The following is a 21,139-nucleotide window of genomic DNA, read 5'->3' on the forward strand; positions in this document are numbered from 1 at the left end:
ATGCTACAACAAGCTAAGCTACTCGATTAAGTTACTCGGAAAAATATAACTCGGTGTATATTCGGTACTTATTTATTCAAAAGTATTCACTTTATAGATTTCACAATATGCTGTAACAGCCGTTATGTTGAAATCTACAGAAGCCGTTAAAAAAACCACATCCTGTTTCTACACGGACCCGGAAGTCGTCCTGATTCCGCGGGTCTTTTGGGACAACACAGCTCCGCACAACAGTGCACAGAAATGGCGGGTAAGTGACTAAACACTGTCATGCTGAAATACTACTGTCGTCGTTTAGATGCATATTCGCCGACAGTGGACGATGGTCCTGCCTTAAACCGGCTGGAGTTGTAAAGTAGCTTGCGACATGTTCAAAACATACCGAGCTAAGCTAACGTTGCATTGCAAAGGCAGCAGTAGGGGCCTGCCTACTAACGTTGGTTAGTTAGCATGCTATCAGGCTATCATAGCGTACAGTTTGTTTGTGTGTTTATGTAACCAATGTACGGATGGATGCTGGCGTAGTTACGTCCACTTTGTTGCTTATTTCCACATAACGTCATGTAACTTAACTGCTAATGACTAATGTTGCCTCCGTTGTTCGGAAGACCTGACATAACTGGCACTTTTAGCACATATGGATGTCCATCTTGATAGATATTCTTGACACGCTTAGATTTAAAGGATCAAACTGCTTGTTCATCCTCACGTGCTAGCTAAAATTGTCGGATGACAGGATCTGTACTTATGCATCAGGTTGTTGACCTCAGCTCATGTTATTTCATCGAGCGCACAGGTGAGGCTAGTGTAACAGCAGGTTCAGCTTAATGGGGTCCACGAACATTGTTTTTCCTCCTGCATGTTTCTGATGGCAGAAGAGGTTGTTCTTAACATCAGGCATGAACGTATCTGCATATTCTTTACCACTGCTGGCACTGTTGTATAAATGATCTTCAATGCCAGAGTTATTTACTACTGGACTAGCAGAGCACTTGTCAAACGTCATTGTGCCTTCATTTCCGTGTTTTGATTTATATCAGAATGTAAATACAGTTGTATTATCTGGTCCTGGTTGTTTCAGAGTGATATCCAACTAACAAAAATGTGTGATGCATCAAGCTGCATCTTAAATTATGATTGGAAAGGAGTAGCTTTAATTTGCAAGAAACATGCACTAATGTTGTTGTGCAGCAAGACGCAGATCAGTTGAGCTCTCAAGATGAAAGAGAAGAAGTAGAAAAATGGGTCTGTAGATATAAATAATGTTAAAAGCTGACAACAAAACCTCTAATATCTCCGCATTTGATTTATGTATTCCTCAGGAGTAAATACCATGGAGAAGAAACTGGCTGAATACAAATGTGACACCAATGAAGCTATATCCTTGAAGCTGGGTATGTTTATTTTTGCTTTATTGTACACGTCTTGTCAATGAACATGAGAACAGATGTGTGTGTGTCCTCACAGTGTCTTGTCGAATTAGCTTCTAATTTCTCACCTCAATTGTTTGAACCTTGTTGTCCTTTCCTCTCAGTTCGCTTCCCAGAGGATGTCGATGATGACGGCACCACATTCCACCCCGAGTACAGCCATCAGCTTTTTGGAGACGAGTGAGTGCATTTGGTCACCATAACTTTTCTGTAGTGATACAGAAATACAGTTTTTCCCATCCTAAGAAGGGACATATTAGTTACTGGCATGTATGTTTGTGGGCACTGCTGCCTCACTTTACAATCATCCAGAGTATATTCCCATGTGAGCTGGCATGTACAACTTGAGTAATTACTGGCCTTTTAGCAGACACCTAGGAGCAATCGTGGCTAATGTGCTTTGCCCAGGAGCACCTTGATAGTGAAAGGAGTCCTCCAGCCCATCACACTAAAATGTGCCTTGGATAAGGATAAGGGGATAATTCCAGTTTACAGTTCAAGTTTATTACATAGTACTGGGCTCATAGTTTGAATCGCTCACAATAGTTCTAAGAAAATTTAACTTAACTGAAAGTTAATTTTGACAGTAAAAAATGTCTTAGTTATTCAACTTTTAGTGGACATGAAGTATGAAAGTATGGGGTGATTGGTGCATTTTCTCAAAATAGATCTAAAAATGACTCATAATTGGCATGAATTCAAACTAATTTGCAAAATCGACATGCTGCAAACTGAGATCTACTTAAGCTGGAAACCTCTGCGAAATACTTGTCGTTAGATCTGATCAAACATGAGCAAGAAAGTGACATCTGATCACATGTAGTTACAACCGCCAGACATTTTACAGGTTCAGTCAACCAGTCACTCCAGAGCGCAGACTTCTTAACTGGTCATATATTGTCATTATCAGGACAGACATGAACTATTCTATCATGAAAAACCTTTTACGATGTATTTCAAACCTGGCAACTTCACTGTGAAGAGACTTTAAGGACCTTTTCACACCTGAAAATCTGAACCAAGAAAAGAATAGAACAGAACTAAGAAAGTCATTCCACCAATAGTCAGTTAAGTATTTGGTCTCCTCCTCTCCCTGTGTGCTACCCCAGCTCATTTTGTTTTCTTGTGTTGTTTTTCCTCTTTCTGTTTCTGACGATAGCCTGGCAGAACTTCCCGTAATTGGTCAAAACCATTCAAAAACAACGTTTTCACACTACAGACAAACATAGTCATGGTTCAAACAGACATCCCATAGTGTGAAAGGTCTGGGTAAGATGCTGCACAGCGTCACAGGGCTCATCTGTTGTTCACCACTGTTAATCGCACTGTGTAACTCTCAGTATTACCAAATTGTCACTTGATAATTCTCAGTATTTTTGCATTTCTGTTAAAACAAACTGACTAGCAATTTCAGAGGTGTAGGTAGGTTTATTTTATGACTTTGGACAGAGTTGGACTAGCTGACTCCTCCTGGCCTCCAGTCTTTATGCTAAGGTAGCTACCACGTCCTATCTTCACCTCTCTGTCTAACACTGAGACATGACATTTCTATTCTTCTCATTTCACTCTTGGGAAGAAAGTATGTTTCCCAAAATGTTGAACTATTCCTTTTAAACATGCTCATATGATGCATTAGTTATTTTAAAAAGGTCACTGCACTGTTCATGCACAATGTGCCTGTCAAGGAATAGCTGAGGTGCTTTTTGTTTGCTTTGTTGAGCTCAGCTGACTGAGCCCCGCCAGACCAAATGTCAGCTGGCTCAGTGAAGCTGGGGATTTTCATTTAGAAACCTTGTGGCTCCACACCACAGTTTCAGAGCTTTAAGCATCTGCCTTTCCCTGTAACCTGCTGATCCCATTGAGTATTTACAGAAAACTGGGCCACTGCATTTGTAACCCTCGGAGCGAGCCTGCCAACACTACAGATGTTCTGTTTTCACTCATGTTTTAAATATGATTCAGTCATCTGATTTATTCAGATGTTCTATTATCTCACTCCAGTTTTAAGTAATTTTAATACTGAGTCCCTGCCAATACAAAGCGTGCTTCATGGTTAGTTTTATAGAGGATGCAGGGACATTTGAAGAGCTCAAAACATATGAACATGAACAAAGGTCTGTCTTGCATGTTATTTCAGCCTCACAAAAGCAGCAAAGAGTCACATTATAACCCTCATGTGATGCACAAAGACGCACTGCCATTGAACCTGAGCAGGACTTCCATTATTGGCAGTGACACCTGTGTCTGTGTGTGAAGGCTTACAGTAGCATGTCGTTATGCTCTAAATTGCATTTCCAAATTAGTCAAAACTAGGATTGGTTATTTTTGCACATGCTGCAATCAGCTCAAAGGGAACTCAGTAATTGGGGCATTAATTATTTCAGCAAGCGTAATTGCTAGTAAAGCTCAATCACACAGTTGCATAATGATGAAATCTATTTTTCCATAAACTGCAAGTGATGTAGTGGTGAAAGAAACAATGTAACACAGTGGAATAAGTGGCCAGACCTACAGTAAGCATTGATTATCTACTCCAGATGTATGTTTGATACATTCCATTAAATAAGAATAATCAGATGTTTGTTGTTGACCCCCTGATATGAATTTATCCCATACTCATCGGTGCACATAACCTTTTTTTAGTCAGGTTACTCATGTGAGTAGCAGAAGATGGTGTTTGAGACTCATGCCGCACATAACATAGTCTTACACAGTCTTCCTTGCTGCCCTCCTGGTGTATCCCTCACTGTCCCCTGCTTCAGCTTCCTGCCTGGTACATGATGAACACGCGCCTCAGAGACCCTGGTTGAGTCTCAGATTAGCCGTCTCCTTCCACATGTCAGCAGCTGACCTAGGGTCGCATGTCTCTGTGGTCATCGTTGACAGGTGAAGGTGCACCAGGCCTGAGAGACAAGTATGGGGCAGATGAGACCTGGACTTGTTTTTCATTGAGTTGTGAAAATCCCATCTCATGTGCTGCACTGCTCAGTGTAAAAGACCACTGTGTTGATGTTAGAGCCTAGACTGCTTGTATTTAATATGTGGCCCAAGTCATGCTCAGAGGACACCGCTAAGTGTTGTCCCTGCTTGTTTCAAGTGCATCCATCCTCTACCAGTGGAGTCCGTGGAGGTGCAAGGTGGTTCTTGTGATGTCCTCTGATACTTCAAAGAGCGGAAAGCCAAATTCACTGGACTGCACATTTACTCCCCACACATAGTTTGTGCAATGCTCTGCATTATTGGAGTTTCCCCTTCACGTGAATAAATTCACCTCAGGCATTCATTCCTAGCTGCTTCAATAAAGCATAATCCTCAGCATAGGAAGACATGGACGTGCACGTTGAGCCTTATGAAAACCGCAACTGGACGTTACACATGTCTGATTTCTGTCAGGTGTGTGTACCTGTTATGGCCATTCCTGCTTATACTGCACAGTACATAAAGCTACAGCTATTTTATAGTTTTCTGTTTGCAGGTCACTGTCCTAGTTTAAAAAAGATATTACACTGCTCAGGTTTTTTTGTAATAAAATGATTTTGTCTGCAGTGAGGTCGCTTTTGGATACAAAGGCCTTCAGATACAGCTCTTCTACACCGCTGGAAACCTGAGCACCCTCTTCAAAGTGAAATACTCCTCAAAGGTCACTGAGGTGTTTGATTGTGTCGAGGTAAGATCTGCATTTCTTTATTCCTTTCATTGAGAAGTTTTAACACTTGTAAATGTGCCTTGTGGCAGAATCACTGCTTGCTAAACTTGGCAGCCATTTTCTTGTATTGTGATGATGATGAACAACCATATTGTGCTGATTGTTGGGCTGCAACCATCTGAATTTTCATGATACGATAACCTTTTCAGCAAATGTCACGGTTTGCATGGTGTTAGATTATTTTCATTATTATTGTTATTATTAGTACTAGTTGTAGTCATAGTAGTAGTAATAGTTACAATGCTGTAAAAGGAATTAAAAAGGTTTTATTTCCTTTTTTATTTCTGTTTTTGGGTTGGTATTATGGAAAGCAAGAATCGTCTCGCCTTTCGTTCATTAGTGATGTGTTTAAGTGCTGTTGTATCATGAAGCTGGTACCAACTCTTTGAGGTGACCTTTGTGCACATTTAAAACATGATATTATTGAGAGCTCCTGCCACATGTTTACTCATTTTGTGCTCATTTTTCTTGTCTTGCACCTTTATGGAAGCAACACAACCATGGCTAGAAGCAGGGAGAACTCAAACATGTCTTTTGTGCTTTATGTAATGCAGTTGTAATGCTATGAGTCCTTAAAAAAAGTGTATTTCTTAGATACTCTTTTGATCATGTTAATATAGAGTAAAGACTTGTTTTTACCATTAAAGAGTGTTTTTGTGATGATGGTGATTCAGTGTTGTGAAAAAGGGGGGGAGGGATTATTTAAAGGGCAAGTCATTTAAAGGCGTTGCAGCATGCGTGGAGTATTTTGAGTGTAGCTTTACAAATGTTAGTTTGGATACCCACTGTCTCATGTGATTAGTGTTTTTAGAAAACTAACAGCAGGCTGCAACAAAAGTGAAAATGGAACAGGAGTTTTATAAAAAGAAAAAAGTCTGCAGCACAAAGTCTGACAATGGTCACCCATAGTAATCTGGAGTTGAGTAAATCAAACTAACTTTTACAGACAAATACTCGGCAGCTTTACTGAGTGTGTGTGTGGTTTTTTTTTTTTTTTTTTTTTTTTTTTTCAGAATTGCAATCAAATATTCTTTCAGGGGAGTAGATATGTAGACTTGCGGTACTTTTTCGGGGCAGTTTTTGGTACTATAATGCTGTTTCTTCTCTTGCTGAAGTTACTCGGAGCCTCTGTGGGTGGTGACATTATTCCTGTGAGAGATCTCCTGTTTTGTTAGACTAAATCTCAGCCCACCATGGCCCCGAGTGCCAGTGCACTAATCCTACTCCTCCCTGTCGGAAGAGAGGGGTTTTAAAAGGTTTTGTACGTGGGGTCTAACATGAGACATTGATATTTTTTAGAGGTTTGTGTGATTGAATCAGCAGGAGGAGTAATGTGACACGGTTGGATATCTTGTTCTTACATTTCCAAGGCTGAATTGTTGCTCAAGTCATCAGCAGTCAAAGTCTTTGTGGTTTAATATCTGTGAACTGATCTTCAATAGGTTTCAGCTTTTAGTGTGAGACAACCCTTTTCATGTAGTGATTAATACATTCATTAATTCTATTACTCAGCTAATAACTTCAGATTTAATGTTTTTTGCGAGTAGCTCTGCTTAGTATGAAACACTTTCTGCCCCTTTTTTTTTTTTTTTAAATTGCCAGACATAAGAATTTACATATCAACAGCCAGTATTTGGACAGAAACGGACAGTAAAGCGAAACGCTTGTCGTGGTCGCTCCTTCTCTCAGACTTCACAAAAGGCCTCTGGCAGCTTTGAATATTTCCTGAAGCTGTCAATGCAGCAAACACGTCAAAAACAAATACATGAATTAGCCAGGGCCCCTATTGAGGTCAGGTGATTCAACTCTGGGGACATCTGTCCTGTCTGGAAACAGCAGGGGCTCCCATGCTGGACAATGTGGCCTTCAACTGGTGGTAGTGGGAGCAGTGGCATTGCTTCTGCGGATGCACTCAAATTATAAATAGCCCTACACGACAGCAATGGGTCCTTCCAGTATGAGCGCCACACATTACTTTCATCTCTGGTAACCCCCCCCCCCCCCCCCCCAAAAAAAAAGAAGAAGAAAAAAAAAGCCATGGCAACAAATTCACTGTGTTTAAACCTAAAGAGAGCCATTAGACTTTTTGGGAGCGTAGTTTGAAGCTGATATTCAAACTGAAATGTGGTGGATGACTGGCTGGCTGGCTTAGTGTCTGTGTGTGCCACTACTTAGTGTTCAGCGTTGACCCCTGAGTGTTCACCTTGTTAAGGGTTTGAGTGCAGCTGGTGTAGAGGTAGAGAGTGAGGGGAGCAGCAGAGTTCAGGCTGCATCTGAAGAGTGTTTGTCTCTGAGTGCATGCGGATGGTCGGGGTACGGTGCAGCTGGTGAGGGACGAGGGGAGGCAGGGATGGAGTTTATGCAGCTGCCACGTTGATACAAGACTCTCATCAAAAATCACCTTCTCCCCTTTAAATCGGCCAAAAACACAGTGCTGCTGGACTTCTCTCAGAACATGCTGATTTTAGTGCCAGACCTTTTGTGCTCATGGGCTGGAAACTGCCGAACGCTCGTGATAGTTATATATAATTATTTCGGTTTCATTCATAATCAATGTGGATGTGTAAGCATGCTTTAACTTCAAAATTCAAGTCGATACTTAACAAATGATTCTAAACAGAAAAAATGGCTGCAGGTTTTTGTACGTGGCGTGGGCTTTGGAGTAGATTAAACAGATGAAATAATACCAACACAACAAATTAGATAGTTTGTACTCCCTTTGTGCTTATTGTTAGAAATCAAAGACATTAACAAAATGCTCTAAAGGAACATTATTAAGTTATATTCATGCCAAACTAAGGCATCTATTCTGGAAGGCTGTGCAATTTAGTGTCTAGTATGTAGGAGAGTGCCCGGGACAAAGGGACTTGTTTGTCCATGGCCTTTTAAGTATGGTCCTTGTTCCTTAGAAATGTGGCTGGACAATTACAATGGTTAAGAGGCATTCAGCTGCAGGTGCATTACTTCCAGTTAGATATTAGCTGATGTCTGAAAGAGGGGGAATTAGCAGTATGTTGTATTAGCCTTTTGTAGTGCATTTTGCTCAGACCTTCTTCATTTCCCAGTTTTCAATGCCGAGCAGCAAGGGTCTCTTTGCTGAAATAATGCCCATCACACATGTAAATGGTGTGAAAGGGCTGCTTAGCAAAGTGTTCTCATGTCAATCCTTGTGGAAATGGATACAATGCAAACATTACAGCTGAACTAACCACAGGTTGCACTGAGTAAAAAGTCCAAGGGTAGGGCCCCTTTGTCTCTGAGGCGCTTTGAAAATGCAGGGGCAAATTCATTTGATTGGGTTCACTTGGCAGGATTAGAGGAGAGGCCTCTATTATGGATGCCCAAAGGTTTGTTAAGTTGAGATCAATTCATAAGATTTTATTTCCCAGTGAGAAGCAGAAATGCGTTTATTGTGGCAACTTCATCACATATTCATGGTTTAACATAAGTAGTAAATGTACTGATTTAAGTGGTCTTTTCAGCGGGCAGGGAGGAGGGTGCTGCCGCGGTCTCTGCTCAGCTGACAGTTTTAATTGCCTAATGGTTTTCTTTTCATTGGCACAACACATGTATGCTTCCACTTTTATTTTTTTATTTTTTCAGCTTACTCACAAACATTTATATAAACATACAATCTATGGGGGGAAAAAAAAGAACAAAAAAAACAAAGTGTATTTTATCAGAAATCCCTCGCTGGACACGTTTATGGACTTTCATCCCGACCTGTTTGTTGCATTGCTGAATTTCTCCACGTTCTGTTATCCAGCCCGACGATGTCGAAGGGAAGATCCGGGAAATCGTTCCTGCTGGGTTCACCTCAAACACTGATGACTTCATCTCACTGCTGGAGAAGGAGGCCAATTTCAAGCCCTTCGGCACCCTGCTTCACACGTACACAGTCCACAGCGAGGAGGCAGGAGAACTCACGTACCAGATTCACAAGGTACAAACATCACTCACCGCCTCCCCAAAGCAATCTGGGAAGATGTTGATATCCGTGGTTTTTTTTATTTATTTATATTTTTTAACTTTTCATCGTTGTTATGTTTTAATGGCGGGGACAAGATTTAACTCTAAGCTGTATCGGACATTTGTTCTTGCCGTATTTGCTCCAGGCTGATATCACCTGCCCGGGATTCCAAGAGTACCACGAGCGCCTGCAGACCTTCCTCATGTGGTTCATAGAGACTGCCAGCTTCATCGACGCAGACGACGATCGTTGGGACTTCTTTCTTGTGTGAGTGCCCTCCTTAATTGACATCATACACCCACCCCCGCACCCCCGCACCCACTCCTACCCTTAAGCCTTTATTGTGTCATTGAAAAACAAAGCCCCCCTTTGTGGCGCTTGTGACCAATTACCAGGCCAGTTTGATTATATTTCCTCCGTAGGAGAATTGTTGATCAGGCAAGAGCTTCCTTTGTGCCAAAAGCCCTTTTCAAATTTTTCAGGGGCAAGAGCTGAATTGAATACTGTTGTCTTTTGAAACACTGAACAATGTCTTAACAGTAAAAAGAGCTTCTGCCAGTGTTTTCTTTACCCGGGCAACTATTAATACTGACAATGGGGAAAATGGACTGAAGTGATTTTGAGGAGCTCAGTCCCTCCTCCAACCCCTTCTCTTCCTCTAAGTTGCAGTACTCCAATTAAGTGCATAATGTATTCAGGTTGTAGCAGGTGTACCAATCGGGGCCTGGCTGCTCTAACATGCTGACGTCGGGGCGGGGGCCAGAGGGGTGGGCACGAGAACAGAGAGGCTAAAATGGACCCTGCATGGGAGTGTGCCTGTAATTGACCTGTTTGCCTTTGTGTTTTATCTGCAGATTTGAAAAGTACAATAAAGATGGGGAGACTCTCTACGCAACTGTTGGCTACATGACAGTTTATAATTACTACGTGTACCCAGACAAAACCCGACCACGTGTAAGGTAATTGCTGGGGCAGCACGTGCCTTCCCATTCTTTTGTATGAAAAAGGAGTGGAAAATTATACATTTCTTTATCCTCTTCCCAAAGAGCCCAAATTACTGGCTTATATAGCCAACCATTCAACCAGATTTTGTTTCATTACTAAACCAGGGTGATTTGTATCTGAAAACAACTTTATAGATAAGCTTTTGATGTGATTTGATTTGTTGCATTGATGGATCAGGATAACAATCTATTATTTCTTTCTTTGAATCAAAGATTGTCTGTTCCTGCTCAGAATTACTTCTCAGACGACTAGATAGATGTGTTTCGTGACTAATTTTGAGCAAACCTGTCTCCTCATTGGCTCCATGTTTGCATGTATGTCTGCTTTTTTTAAACTAAACAGCCAAATGTTGATCCTGCCTCCGTTCCAAGGAGAGGGGCATGGAGCTCAGCTTCTGGAGGCAGTGCACAGGTTTTACTGCAGCCTGCCCAAAGTACAAGACATCACAGGTGAGCATCTGATTGTTTTATTTTGCTGTGTTGAGAGAAGGTGCCGATCAACATTTTAATCTGAGATTGTGTCACCCGCAAACAGCTTAAATGATTTTTCTCGGTGGATCCAGGGGGTGAGTTCATTTGGAGGGCTGGCTTGTATACCAGAATGTGCTGAGGCTCTATTGAAACTAGTTGGATCGAAATCGTTGCTTTGCATGGAGACAGAGGATGAATACTAAAGAGGCATCTCAGCTTTTTTCCTTTGAGAGAGTCCTTTTCAAGGCAGAACATTCCTGCTAATAGTTGGTCTGGCCTTGAGGAATATTTCTCCTTTGCTGCATACAAGTAACAGCTTGAAAAGATTCAAAGTATGTCTATCTGTCTTCTTTTTTTTTTCTTGTTGTTGTTGTAAACCCAAAAATCCTGTCCTGACACACTTAGGTATACACACTGACCACTGATTAGCAGTAACATGTACTGAGCCAAGCCATGTTTATCGGGTTTATTGCAAATAATTGAAAATATCAACCCTGTTAAGTCCTTTTAATTGTGATAATGGTGTCTGTCATCAGCTGAAGACCCCTCTGAGAACTACGTGAAGCTGAGAGACTATGTGCTGGTCAAGCTTTGTCAAGGCCTGCCATCCTTTGCTGCAGACAAGCTGCACCTTGGCTTCTCAGAGGACATGGTCAAAGAGGCACAAGACAAGTTGAAAATTAACAAGGTGCTGTATGAGGCTGCTACTAATGACTGCTTTCTGTAAAATGTCAGAAAACCTTTTTGTTTGTCAACTAACCCATTGACCGACCAATCGTTTTAACACTTGCGCTGTACATTCACGGTCTTCAACATTATGACCCTAGCTTTAAGTTTCACAGTATGTTTGAGTGTAAAGGTAGCTGACTTTAACGCTACATGACAAGAAAGTGAGTGTTTTAGATATTCACAAGGCCTGTAGCAGGAAGAGGCCTTCACTGTTCATTTGACTTGCCTCGTTCCCAGATAGAAGATAAGTTTTTCCTCTTTTGTGCACATCTGTACTTTCACACTGAGATTAATCCAACCATTTTCTTGTCACCTGGTAAAGTAAGGATTTAGTTAAGATCTTATTTCACCTATGCCCCCTTTCTCCAGTAGCCTTACAAAACCTTCAGTTTTCCCATGTTTGCTTTGCCCTAAATAGTGTTTGATTCTGTGTTAGTTTGTGTAGCTGTTTACTATAGAGCCCAATCTGTGATATAAAACATGGTGGCTTCGCTCTTCTTGGAACAGATAACTAGAGGCCTGATTTATCATAAGCCCTGAATAGCTAATGACTTCTTGTTGCCATTGTGCTGGAAAATGTATTTGATTCCTGAAGAGGCACGTATGAAAATAGTTAAATGAAAAAATCGATTTCTTTTTCCACAGAAACATGCACGGCGAGTGTACGAAATCCTGCGCCTGAGAGCAACAGACATGAGTGACGAAGACAAAGCAAGAGAGTTCCGTTTGGAGGTGAAGAAGAGGCTATATGGCCCATACAGGGTGAGGTTTTAATCATCGTCGGTGTGAAGAGGGTCAAAAAAGACGCCTGCTGAATGACTGAAATGCTGAATTGTTTCCTGATTTATTCAGAAATAAGTCTGTCAACTTGTCTCTGTTGCTGTCAAACAGGAATCCAGTGTGCAGTCTTCTACCTTTTGTTAGCATAACATTACAGCTGTTCAGTGTAGGAAGCAAAGTGGCCCATGTACAGCACACTCTCGATCGGCTTCGAGCTCCGTATTGTCACTGTTTATTATGTTACCTTTTAAAACAGCGGAAAAATTGATCTTCAATCCTCTGAAAATTGATAGATTACCAGTGCTGTATTGTTGCAGCCACAATAGGGCGCACCAGGCGTCTGTGGTTTTGCTGCTGCTGGAGCTTTTTTCTATTCAGACACATGTCATTAGTCAGGATTTGCATTTCTTTGGGAGAAATAATTTTCATGAAAGTGTGTTTGAAGCAATTTGTCAAAAAGCTGCTACTATTCAGAGTTTTGCAGCTTAGTGTTGCAGCGCTTTTTGAACTTCATCAGCAAAACAGCGCAATTTTATAAAATCATTTTTTGTTATTTTCTCATGTTTTTCGAGGCTAGTTTTATTTGGGTTGCAGAGATTCAGCGTAAAACGCTTAATTGGTGAACAGAATATCATTCGCTTCTCTGATTCTGTTTCTGTTTGACTTGTTGGAAACTCTGAGCGGATCTGTGTGCACTCAGAGGAACACCCTACATCCTGTTTGCTCGTGACATCTTATGTTTGAGCCGCTCGCTGAGACTTTGCATACCAGCCATTACAGCATTTTCTGTCAGCAGGGAAACCGCATGTCACAGAAAAGGCAGAATCTGACGTGGAAAAGACCTATGTGGTGAAGCAGGAAGTAGGAGTTTCTTGGGAGAGTGGCAAGAAAAGATCTGGTGGCCAGATGCAGAGCGGTTTTCCTTCCCCGAGGAGATTTAGCTTGTAGTTAGTTGAATGGCAGAAGCCGCTGCTCTGTGAATGTGAGGGGGATTATGCATTTCTGCTCTTACCCCAAGTCCCCAGTGACCAGCCTGCAAGCATGTGTGTGTAGGATTTTTCAAGCAGCAGACTGCACTCTGATTTCACTACAGATGTTTATACAACAGTCCAGTAAGACACAGGACAACTAATGGCTTCATTAATTGTTAAAGAATTGTTGAAGTTTTCTATGTTATGTGTAATTACACTTAATATATTATGTTAAGTGTTTTTATTGCTTTAATGATCAGGAACAAGCCATTAATAACATTTAGTTTGCCAGGTACATTGCCCGGTAAATATTCTTAGGTTGCATAATGTACTTTTCCTTGTTTAAATAACTCTTAAATGCATCATGCAGAAAGATCCTTTAATGGGCAGCTCAGCCACTAAGCAGCCACACAGCACGTTGACCAAACCAGTGTTAGTAGAGGATGAGGAAGAAGCTACTAACAACAGTAGCAGTAAGCCACAACGTAGCAAAGGGTCACATGTTCTGTCGTTACGATGAACATGGGTGCTGCTTAAAAAGTACTTTAAGTGCCCACCCGTTTCTTTTCCCGCAGTACCACCACCATCCTTTGAAGGACAAATTTATTCAGTTTACTTTTAGAAACATGTTTAATATTTGCAGTAAAGTCAGTATTACTCTCATTCTGAAGTCTCGGACTGTTCAACTAGTGGACTGTCGATTGAATATTTATGTAGAAATTAAACGGCAGCATTGGTATCCTGTAAGTCCATGTAGGTTCAACACTTCTATGTGCATGACACAAAAAATAACATAACTCAGTAAAGGCATTATTGAAGGGTTGTAGGTTTCCTGACTGACAGTGGCTAATACTTGGAGGGCAGCGATTTGGATGTGCTGAGGCAGATCACCAGCGATGTTTCCTGAGGTCATTGGGTGTTTCGGGTCTTACAACATCATACACCTTTGCTCAGGTGACCTAGCCAAGGTTGATGAGACCCTGGCTTGTGTCCCAGCAACATTGGCGCACAGATCACTCGTCCTCATCCAAAGCCATCTGGAGGCCCTCTCTGCAGCCTCCATGGTGGACAGGGTGGCTTTCCTTTTGTGAGCGGCCGGTAAAGCCTCTACAGCCCTCTTCAGTGGGCTCACACTTCCAGCCTCTACTCTGGCACTGGTCCATCGGCTCCTGATACTTGGACTGCTTCCACTCATTTTCCTCTTTCATAAAGACCTCCCAGGGAACTGTCAGCTCTGATTTTGTATTCCCAGATGAGCACGAAGTTTACGTAGTAGTTCAGGATGAGGTTCTTGATCTTACTGGGTACGTGGTGTCAGTCCAGGGTGGTCTTGACCAGCTTGTGGGTGGTGGCTCCAATATGTTCCTGCCCTCTTCTACATGTGTTAAGACCCATTGTCACAAACAATAATATCCAGACATGGAATTAAGTATTAATAGAGTTCATATTTTCCATTTGTAACTGCTGATCTGTCCTGTTAGATTATGAAAACACCTGGACTTGGCATCTAATATCATTTAGTTAACAACCCAATCAAATAAGTTCCAAAAGCAGAGCTCTGGTAAAAGATTGCATACATGGCTTCAGGAATGATGAGTATTCCCACCATAAGCACTGAACAATATACAGAAATCTCAGTTTTGACATTTTATCAATATCTCACATGTCGATATTTATGCTCTTGATATTGTGCAGAAGAATAAGAGGGAGCTAGCGAAGATGAGGAAGTGCCTGCGGCCGGAGGAGCTGGTGTCCCACATGGCTCAGATGGACACTCAGATGCAGCACGAGGAGCTGGAGAAGAGTTATCAGGTCGTTGTGGAAGACTACAGGAGAATCATTGAGAGGCTTGCGTCACAGGCCTGATAAGACTCTGAGATGCTGCTGGCCCGATGCCCACCTTGTCAACATACAGGTGGTCTGTCCTGTCTGTACAAAGCCCACATCACCACAGACTTTAGCTGCAACAAAGAAGAAAAATCACTGTTATAATTAAAGAGCGTTACAGATTTATTGTGGCTGAGACAGGTGAGAGGTTGCAGTGGAGAAGGCCTGTCTGTTCCCCAGCTGATGTTGATGGTTGATACAGTAGAGGAGAATGGTGCAGCTGGAGGGTGAGACTTCCTGTTTTTCCCATGTTGTGTATTCACATTGTGTGAGATTAACTGCTACGTAATATTTCACAGGTGATCGGAGGTCCACTGTCCTGCAGAGAAACCCTGCGTGTTCTCCATTGTAGACATTTTTTTAAGATCTTTTGTCAAAACAGTTCCCAATGTGTGTTTGAAGCACTTCATACTGAAAATAAAAAAAATGGTTTTGTATATTGCTCAAATGATGTGATTCTTAATTGTGGAGAAAGAAAAAACTTTTTTATCATTTAGGTTTTTATTCAAACATTACGACAAAAATATTGAGATTTTAATGTAATACTCCAAAAAGGAGATAAGAAAACAGGACTATAAAGTAATATCAATAAACAGCTATGTGAAAATAGAAGGCAGTCAATTAGAACAACTCACGAGTCTACAGTCACGCTAGCATCATTATGAGGTTCAGCTAAATGCTCAGATCCCTGCTAACTTGCTGAAAATGATAATTCTAGCATGTTGAGCGCAGGTATAATTATCTTATTTTAGTGTATTAGCATGTGAATATTTCCTAATTGGCACAAATCACAATTTTGAGGCTGATGGCAAATGTAATTTGTTTTGCAGATTTTTATGTTTGTCAAAGTATTGAACACTCCTGGAAGATTTTTCCTGATTTTGCTAAATGAAAGGTCAGCGGTTCAGAGGTTTTAGAATTCATCCTCTGGGAACCATGAATGTCTTTACAAATGACATGGGAATCCAACCAGTGAGATATTTCAATGAAATAAATGAATGAAGGTGACCTATATGGAAAGGGCCTTGAGATTACTTATGTTGTGATTTGATGCTATATAAAAATTGAAATACGGTGCTGGAGGAAATGTCAGGATCACCAACAATGAGTAGGATTCATCCTGAGGGGGCCATGAATGTCCGTAGTAAATTTCACTATCCATCAAACAGCTGTCTAGACATTTAACTCCGACACAAGAGAGTTAACCTGGTGGTGGCGCTATAGGAAAACATTGGGGATCACCATAGAATACATCATTTCACGTGGCTGTCACTGCACAGCCACATAGTATAAGAAGGAGACAGTATATAGATTTTCATATAGAATAAGCTATAGATCAGGTGGCCTGATTAACGCTTTTTCCAGTAAGCTTTGTATATATTTTAGCCATTTTCAGGATGTAATTTTGTCCAGGCTCCCTCTCGCGTCTAATGCAACTTCTGATTGCTGCTGATGTTGAGTGTTAACGCTAATGAGTATTATGGTTTTCAATTGAAAACCTTTGTGCCACCGCATTGCTCCCGCTTATGCAGATCACGGTGATGAATACCCATCATACTTTATGATACTTTAGCACATTGTCACTAAATGAAGGCTGCCAGGTCAATTTTCAATTTTTTTCCCCCCTCTCCACATGAAACAAGACAAAACCTTGGAACCCTTCACATCTCTAATTCAGATTGATTGAATCCACTCGTGGCCACAAGGGGCCTCATCTCACTGTAGTTTTCTCTGCTTTTTCTGCTGTGAGTGCACATTTCACATTGCACCGCACAAGCTCAGCCGACTGACCTGCTCACGGGGAAGTGGCATTATTGTTTAGTAGGCGCACGAGCCTATGTGCAGTCTCATTAATTCCACCGGCGGCACATGACTGTGTAATAGAGTCATCATCGGGCTTTTATGTAGCTTGTTGATACCGTCACATATCTGGTTCACCAGGAGAACAAACTAGTGTGCATGTGGGCAGGCTGGACGATCTGCAGGCCTCTGTGCAGTTGTCAGAAGGCTGTGAAAGCCAGTTTGCTCCGTCAGACCACACAGTTGAGTTTACACAAGCTTAATCATTCCCATTGTTCACGCTAAGTCTGTCCTGGGACTTCCTGTCCCCCTGCACCTGTCTGCTAACCCTCAAAAGTATACATGAGATGGCTTGATTTAAAGGAAAAGCTTGGCATTTTGGGAAATATGCTTGTTTGCCTTCTTGCTTTCAGAGTTGGCCCAGCAAGAAATAGTCCAGCACGTGATCGCTAAAAATGTCAATTTTGTGGTTTTACACTTTCCTTGCTTTACACAACATGTTAATTAGTGGCCAACACGCTTCATCAGAGCTGTCGGATGGTTGAACAGCTTTAGAAAGGCTCGAGCTCCAACACCTTGAGGCGCTGGTAAGTGGATTTTATTACCTACAGGCTAGTTTGGTGCTAAGCAGAGTTAGCTTTCTATTAAGTGCATGGATATCGAGCTAATTGAACTTTTCCCTTAAATATGTTGCACCACACTGCTCAAAGCATTTAGAAATCTGCTTGATTTGTTTTTCTAATCTGTTCTTTTCTATTTTGATTATTTATTTATTTTAAATGCTATAGAAGTATGTTTATTTTAACATGTTAGATTCATATATGAAAAACAAAGTTATGTCCAGGCTGAGAAGAACAATTTCAACATGTCCCTCTGCTGCTGATTAGCTATTCAGATGCAGTGAATTGAAATCTAAAGAAGGCAGTGCACTTTCTTCTGCAGTCGAGGCTATTACAGCGGATCCGGCAGTGGGCCCTCAGTTGCTGAGCTATTGTAAAGGGGACACACTCTGTTTATTGTCTCGGTGTGGAGATGTGGGAGGTTGATTTATGTCTGAAAGTGTCAAGAGTTTCAATCTCCTCTCTCACTTTTCATATTTCACAATAAAAAAGGGGGAGGAACATCCATTACCGCTCACATTTCCCTGCTTTACCCTATCATGTTTGAGCGCGTTTAATCATGCAAATAATTGCATGTAACTTACATTAAAGCAGGCAGAAAGGCCTAATGCCATTATCCGGTGAAATGACTACAACAGTATCAAGCTTGACTTGAATATTTGGTTTCACCTGTTGGCATTTCTGCTACTGTTACCTTATGGCGCCTCCACATCTCCCCGCTGAGGCAGACAGGCAGGGAGTTTTGGACCGGAGCCCAGCTGTACTGAAGGACCTGCTGAACATGATACCTGTGTGGAGGAGCTCCAGCGTCTTAGCCCCAGGTTCCCAGGAGAGAGCCAGGCAGGAAAGTTGAAGCCCCCCCCCTCCAACCCCCTCCACCCTCCCACCATCACTGCTTTTCTTATCGTGTTCCCGTTTCTTTTGTGCTCCTTGCTTACCCACATACCCCGAGGCTACTGAGCCCCCTCTTCACCGTCAGTGAACCTGGCCGGTCCCTTTTCTCTGCTAAATGAGTCCTCTTTAAGATAATGTTTGATGCGCTGACAGCCAGAACCAAAACAGTGTAAAAGAAACCGAGTTTGACATCTTTTAATTGTGCGTCAGAAAGCAGAGATTGTGGTTTCTTGGACTGCTTTCAGATCATGCTGCTGATATGGTAATTTGCTCAAGTGAAGGATGTGATGAAAGTGGTGGTGTTGATAGTTTAGTAGTAGTAGAGGTCCCTGGAGTCCAGTCTGCTGGTTCCCCTCTGCATAAACATGCCATGACTGCTCCAGCAGCACATAGTTGAACAGTATTTGTTTCAGTAATTCACCTTCATTGTCACCAAATATATAAAAAAGCAGCAACAACTGCAAAGGTTTTATTTTCAACAAAATGTTTTCACACAGGAAATGAACTTTAATCTCCTGCAGTAAACAGACACAAGTGGACATTGTGATTTAGAATAAATGGCAGATGTGCATGAAGTCCTGGGAGTGAACAGGCCAGTTTTTTTTATTTTTTATTTTTTTTTATATTCATGGTAATTGATTTCCATCTGTGCAGGACCAGAGCTTGTGGTTGTGATTGCATCTGTCGGTTAAATGATTTGGGATCATGGTACACTTCAAATTGAGCGGATTTCTATTCAGATGACATGAAAATAGATCAGCGAGTGTACATAAAGCACTGGATTTTGTTATCGTGATTGACAGCGAGTGAACAGCCGCGTGACAAGACTTGTTATTTTTGTCACAAGTGATGCATGTTTGTAGAAATAATCCTTCATTACAGGCCGATATAGACGATGCAGCTTAATGAAAAGCTTAATTCATGTTGTCCTTTTTACTTTCCCCTCTTTCTCTCTGTTGTGCTTTTTTTAATCGACTTGAACAAATTCAAATGACCTTATGCTGTTTGAGTCATCACACTACGTGTAATCATCAATGACTGGAACCTGCTGTGCCATTTGGTTTTCATTTACTGTATTTACTATGTGCAGTGCTAAAATATGACATCTACCAGGAAGTTGGGCTGTTTGTTGAAAACCCATGGAGGACTAATTTTCCATGTGTGCTTTGAATAAAAATTAGTTGTGAGTTATTATTAACGGGAAACATTCATGTGTCAGTGCACAGCACAGCATGGAGGATTTCATTGTGAAGTTATTTCTGTAAAACATCAACAGAAAACACGAACAGTGGGCTTTTTGTTTTGATCTGCACATGAATGGCCTTCTTGACTAGCTGTTATTTCTTTAACACTGACTTTTTCTTGTACTGCAGACCCTGCCTGCGTATTAATCTCTTAAATGAGCCGTGCCGTGGAGTTGGAGGAACATGTGCTTCTCTAGATGTAGTTTTCTAATTAAAACTGTCCCATTAGGCTGTAATTGGTGCTATCTGAGGCTGGGACGGAGCTGTATGGGAGGGGAGCGAGAAGTCAGACCGAGATGGTATCTCGGCCCGGGAGACAGGAAGCCTCTGTGTAATCTTGTCAGGTTGGAGATGGAGGCTGCGATCGAGCCAACTGGACTGAACTCTGCTTGTCTGCTGCCGCTGCTGCAGCTTCGGAGTGAGTGTGCTGAACTGCTGTGAACTCTTCATTGCCTCCATTTCACCTGGGTGTTTACATGTTGGAATATTTTCAGCTGTGGATATAAGGAGAGCGTAGCATTACGGATTTGACCAGTGTATACAATGAATATGTGAAGGGCTGTGTGGTTAGTTTATGTCAAAACTCAAAGGGGGGTGGCTTGATGGAATAAGAAGCTGAACATGTGAAGACAGGTTGTTTCTCTGCTGCATCTCTGGGAACAAAAGTCCAGTCGGATTATGTGAAGTTTTAAACTCTGTTCATATGTGATGTTCTCAATTTCAGCTGCTGTCCCAGAATCACAAGAAGTTATTGAAATGTTATTTAGCTGAAGGGCAAACCGACAGGGAACATTATCCATTTTATACTGAACAATTGAAGTAATAGACGTAGACAACATCTGCTCAGGAGGAGCGATTTTCTTCTCAGTTCCACTGAGGACAAAATCACAATCGGTAGCGAAGGCCATTCAGATGAATTAAACAAATCCACATGAAGGGTATTTTTACTACACCAACACAGTAATGGATATGTTGGTGGGGGTGTATGTGACCTACAACAGAATGAGAAATGCTCAGTAAACCTTAACCGTACGCAAGAATCAGGGGATAGTGAGAAGGCTGCTATTAAATTACACATATGTCACTCACAATATGATAACAAAACACTCCCAGGACCCCGGCCTGAAACGCTGCAAAGCTCTCACACTGTTTTTTCCAGCTAAACCCAAGCTTACTAAGTAAATAGGAATGCTGCACACAGACACACACTGACATTTGCCAGATGCTCGGTGCTAATTAGGGCCAAGTATTCCCCCTCATATGGAGTGTGTGAGAAACCATAAGTGCACCGCTGGCCGACCTGTAAGACCTGACTGGGGTGGAGCTCCGTGTTTGTACTCTGAACGCCTGAACATAACAAACTCACTGTTGTTATTCAGAGCAGGAATTTGTTATTTTGGTTTTCATAGAAGGGGAAACAAATGAATTCCAGTTTTCTTTGATGGAAGTTTCAATTTGTGACTAAGATCTCTGTTAATTTGGAACCCAAATAAACAATGCAAAATGTGTTTTAGTCATAAACATGAGTGCAGTGAAGCCTAGGATCTCCCAGAAGCTCTAGTTAGATGCATGAGCAGATATTGCTCAGCCTCTTGACAGCCATTCAACTTACTCACAGTCTTGTCGTCTGGTG

At 41.7% G+C, this 21,139-nt stretch overlaps 1 protein-coding gene across 1 annotated transcript; it reads left to right on the forward strand.

Moving 5' to 3' along the window:
* Window positions 1-178: 178 nt before the first annotated feature.
* Window positions 179-15,396, forward strand: hat1 (histone acetyltransferase 1). Its single transcript, XM_076746960.1, has 11 exons — window positions 179-250; window positions 1,323-1,394; window positions 1,535-1,610; window positions 4,977-5,097; window positions 8,903-9,079; window positions 9,252-9,373; window positions 9,961-10,065; window positions 10,454-10,560; window positions 11,118-11,269; window positions 11,956-12,072; window positions 14,757-15,396. The coding sequence occupies exons 1-11, from the start codon at window positions 244-246 to the stop codon at window positions 14,925-14,927; spliced, it is 1,227 nt and encodes a 408-aa protein (XP_076603075.1). The 5' UTR covers window positions 179-243; the 3' UTR covers window positions 14,928-15,396.
* Window positions 15,397-21,139: the final 5,743 nt, after the last annotated feature.

The sequence above is a fragment of the Chaetodon auriga genome, chromosome 13 (assembly GCF_051107435.1).
Source record: "Chaetodon auriga isolate fChaAug3 chromosome 13, fChaAug3.hap1, whole genome shotgun sequence".
NCBI lineage: Eukaryota > Metazoa > Chordata > Actinopteri > Chaetodontiformes > Chaetodontidae > Chaetodon > Chaetodon auriga.

Bases quoted from the DNA above. Each gene is read 5' to 3' on its own strand.
- hat1 (XM_076746960.1), top strand. The intron at 1,611-4,976 runs GTGAGTGCATTT...TTTTGTCTGCAG, and splicing joins CATCAGCTTTTTGGAGACGA to TGAGGTCGCTTTTGGATACA. The intron at 5,098-8,902 runs GTAAGATCTGCA...TCTGTTATCCAG, and splicing joins AGGTGTTTGATTGTGTCGAG to CCCGACGATGTCGAAGGGAA.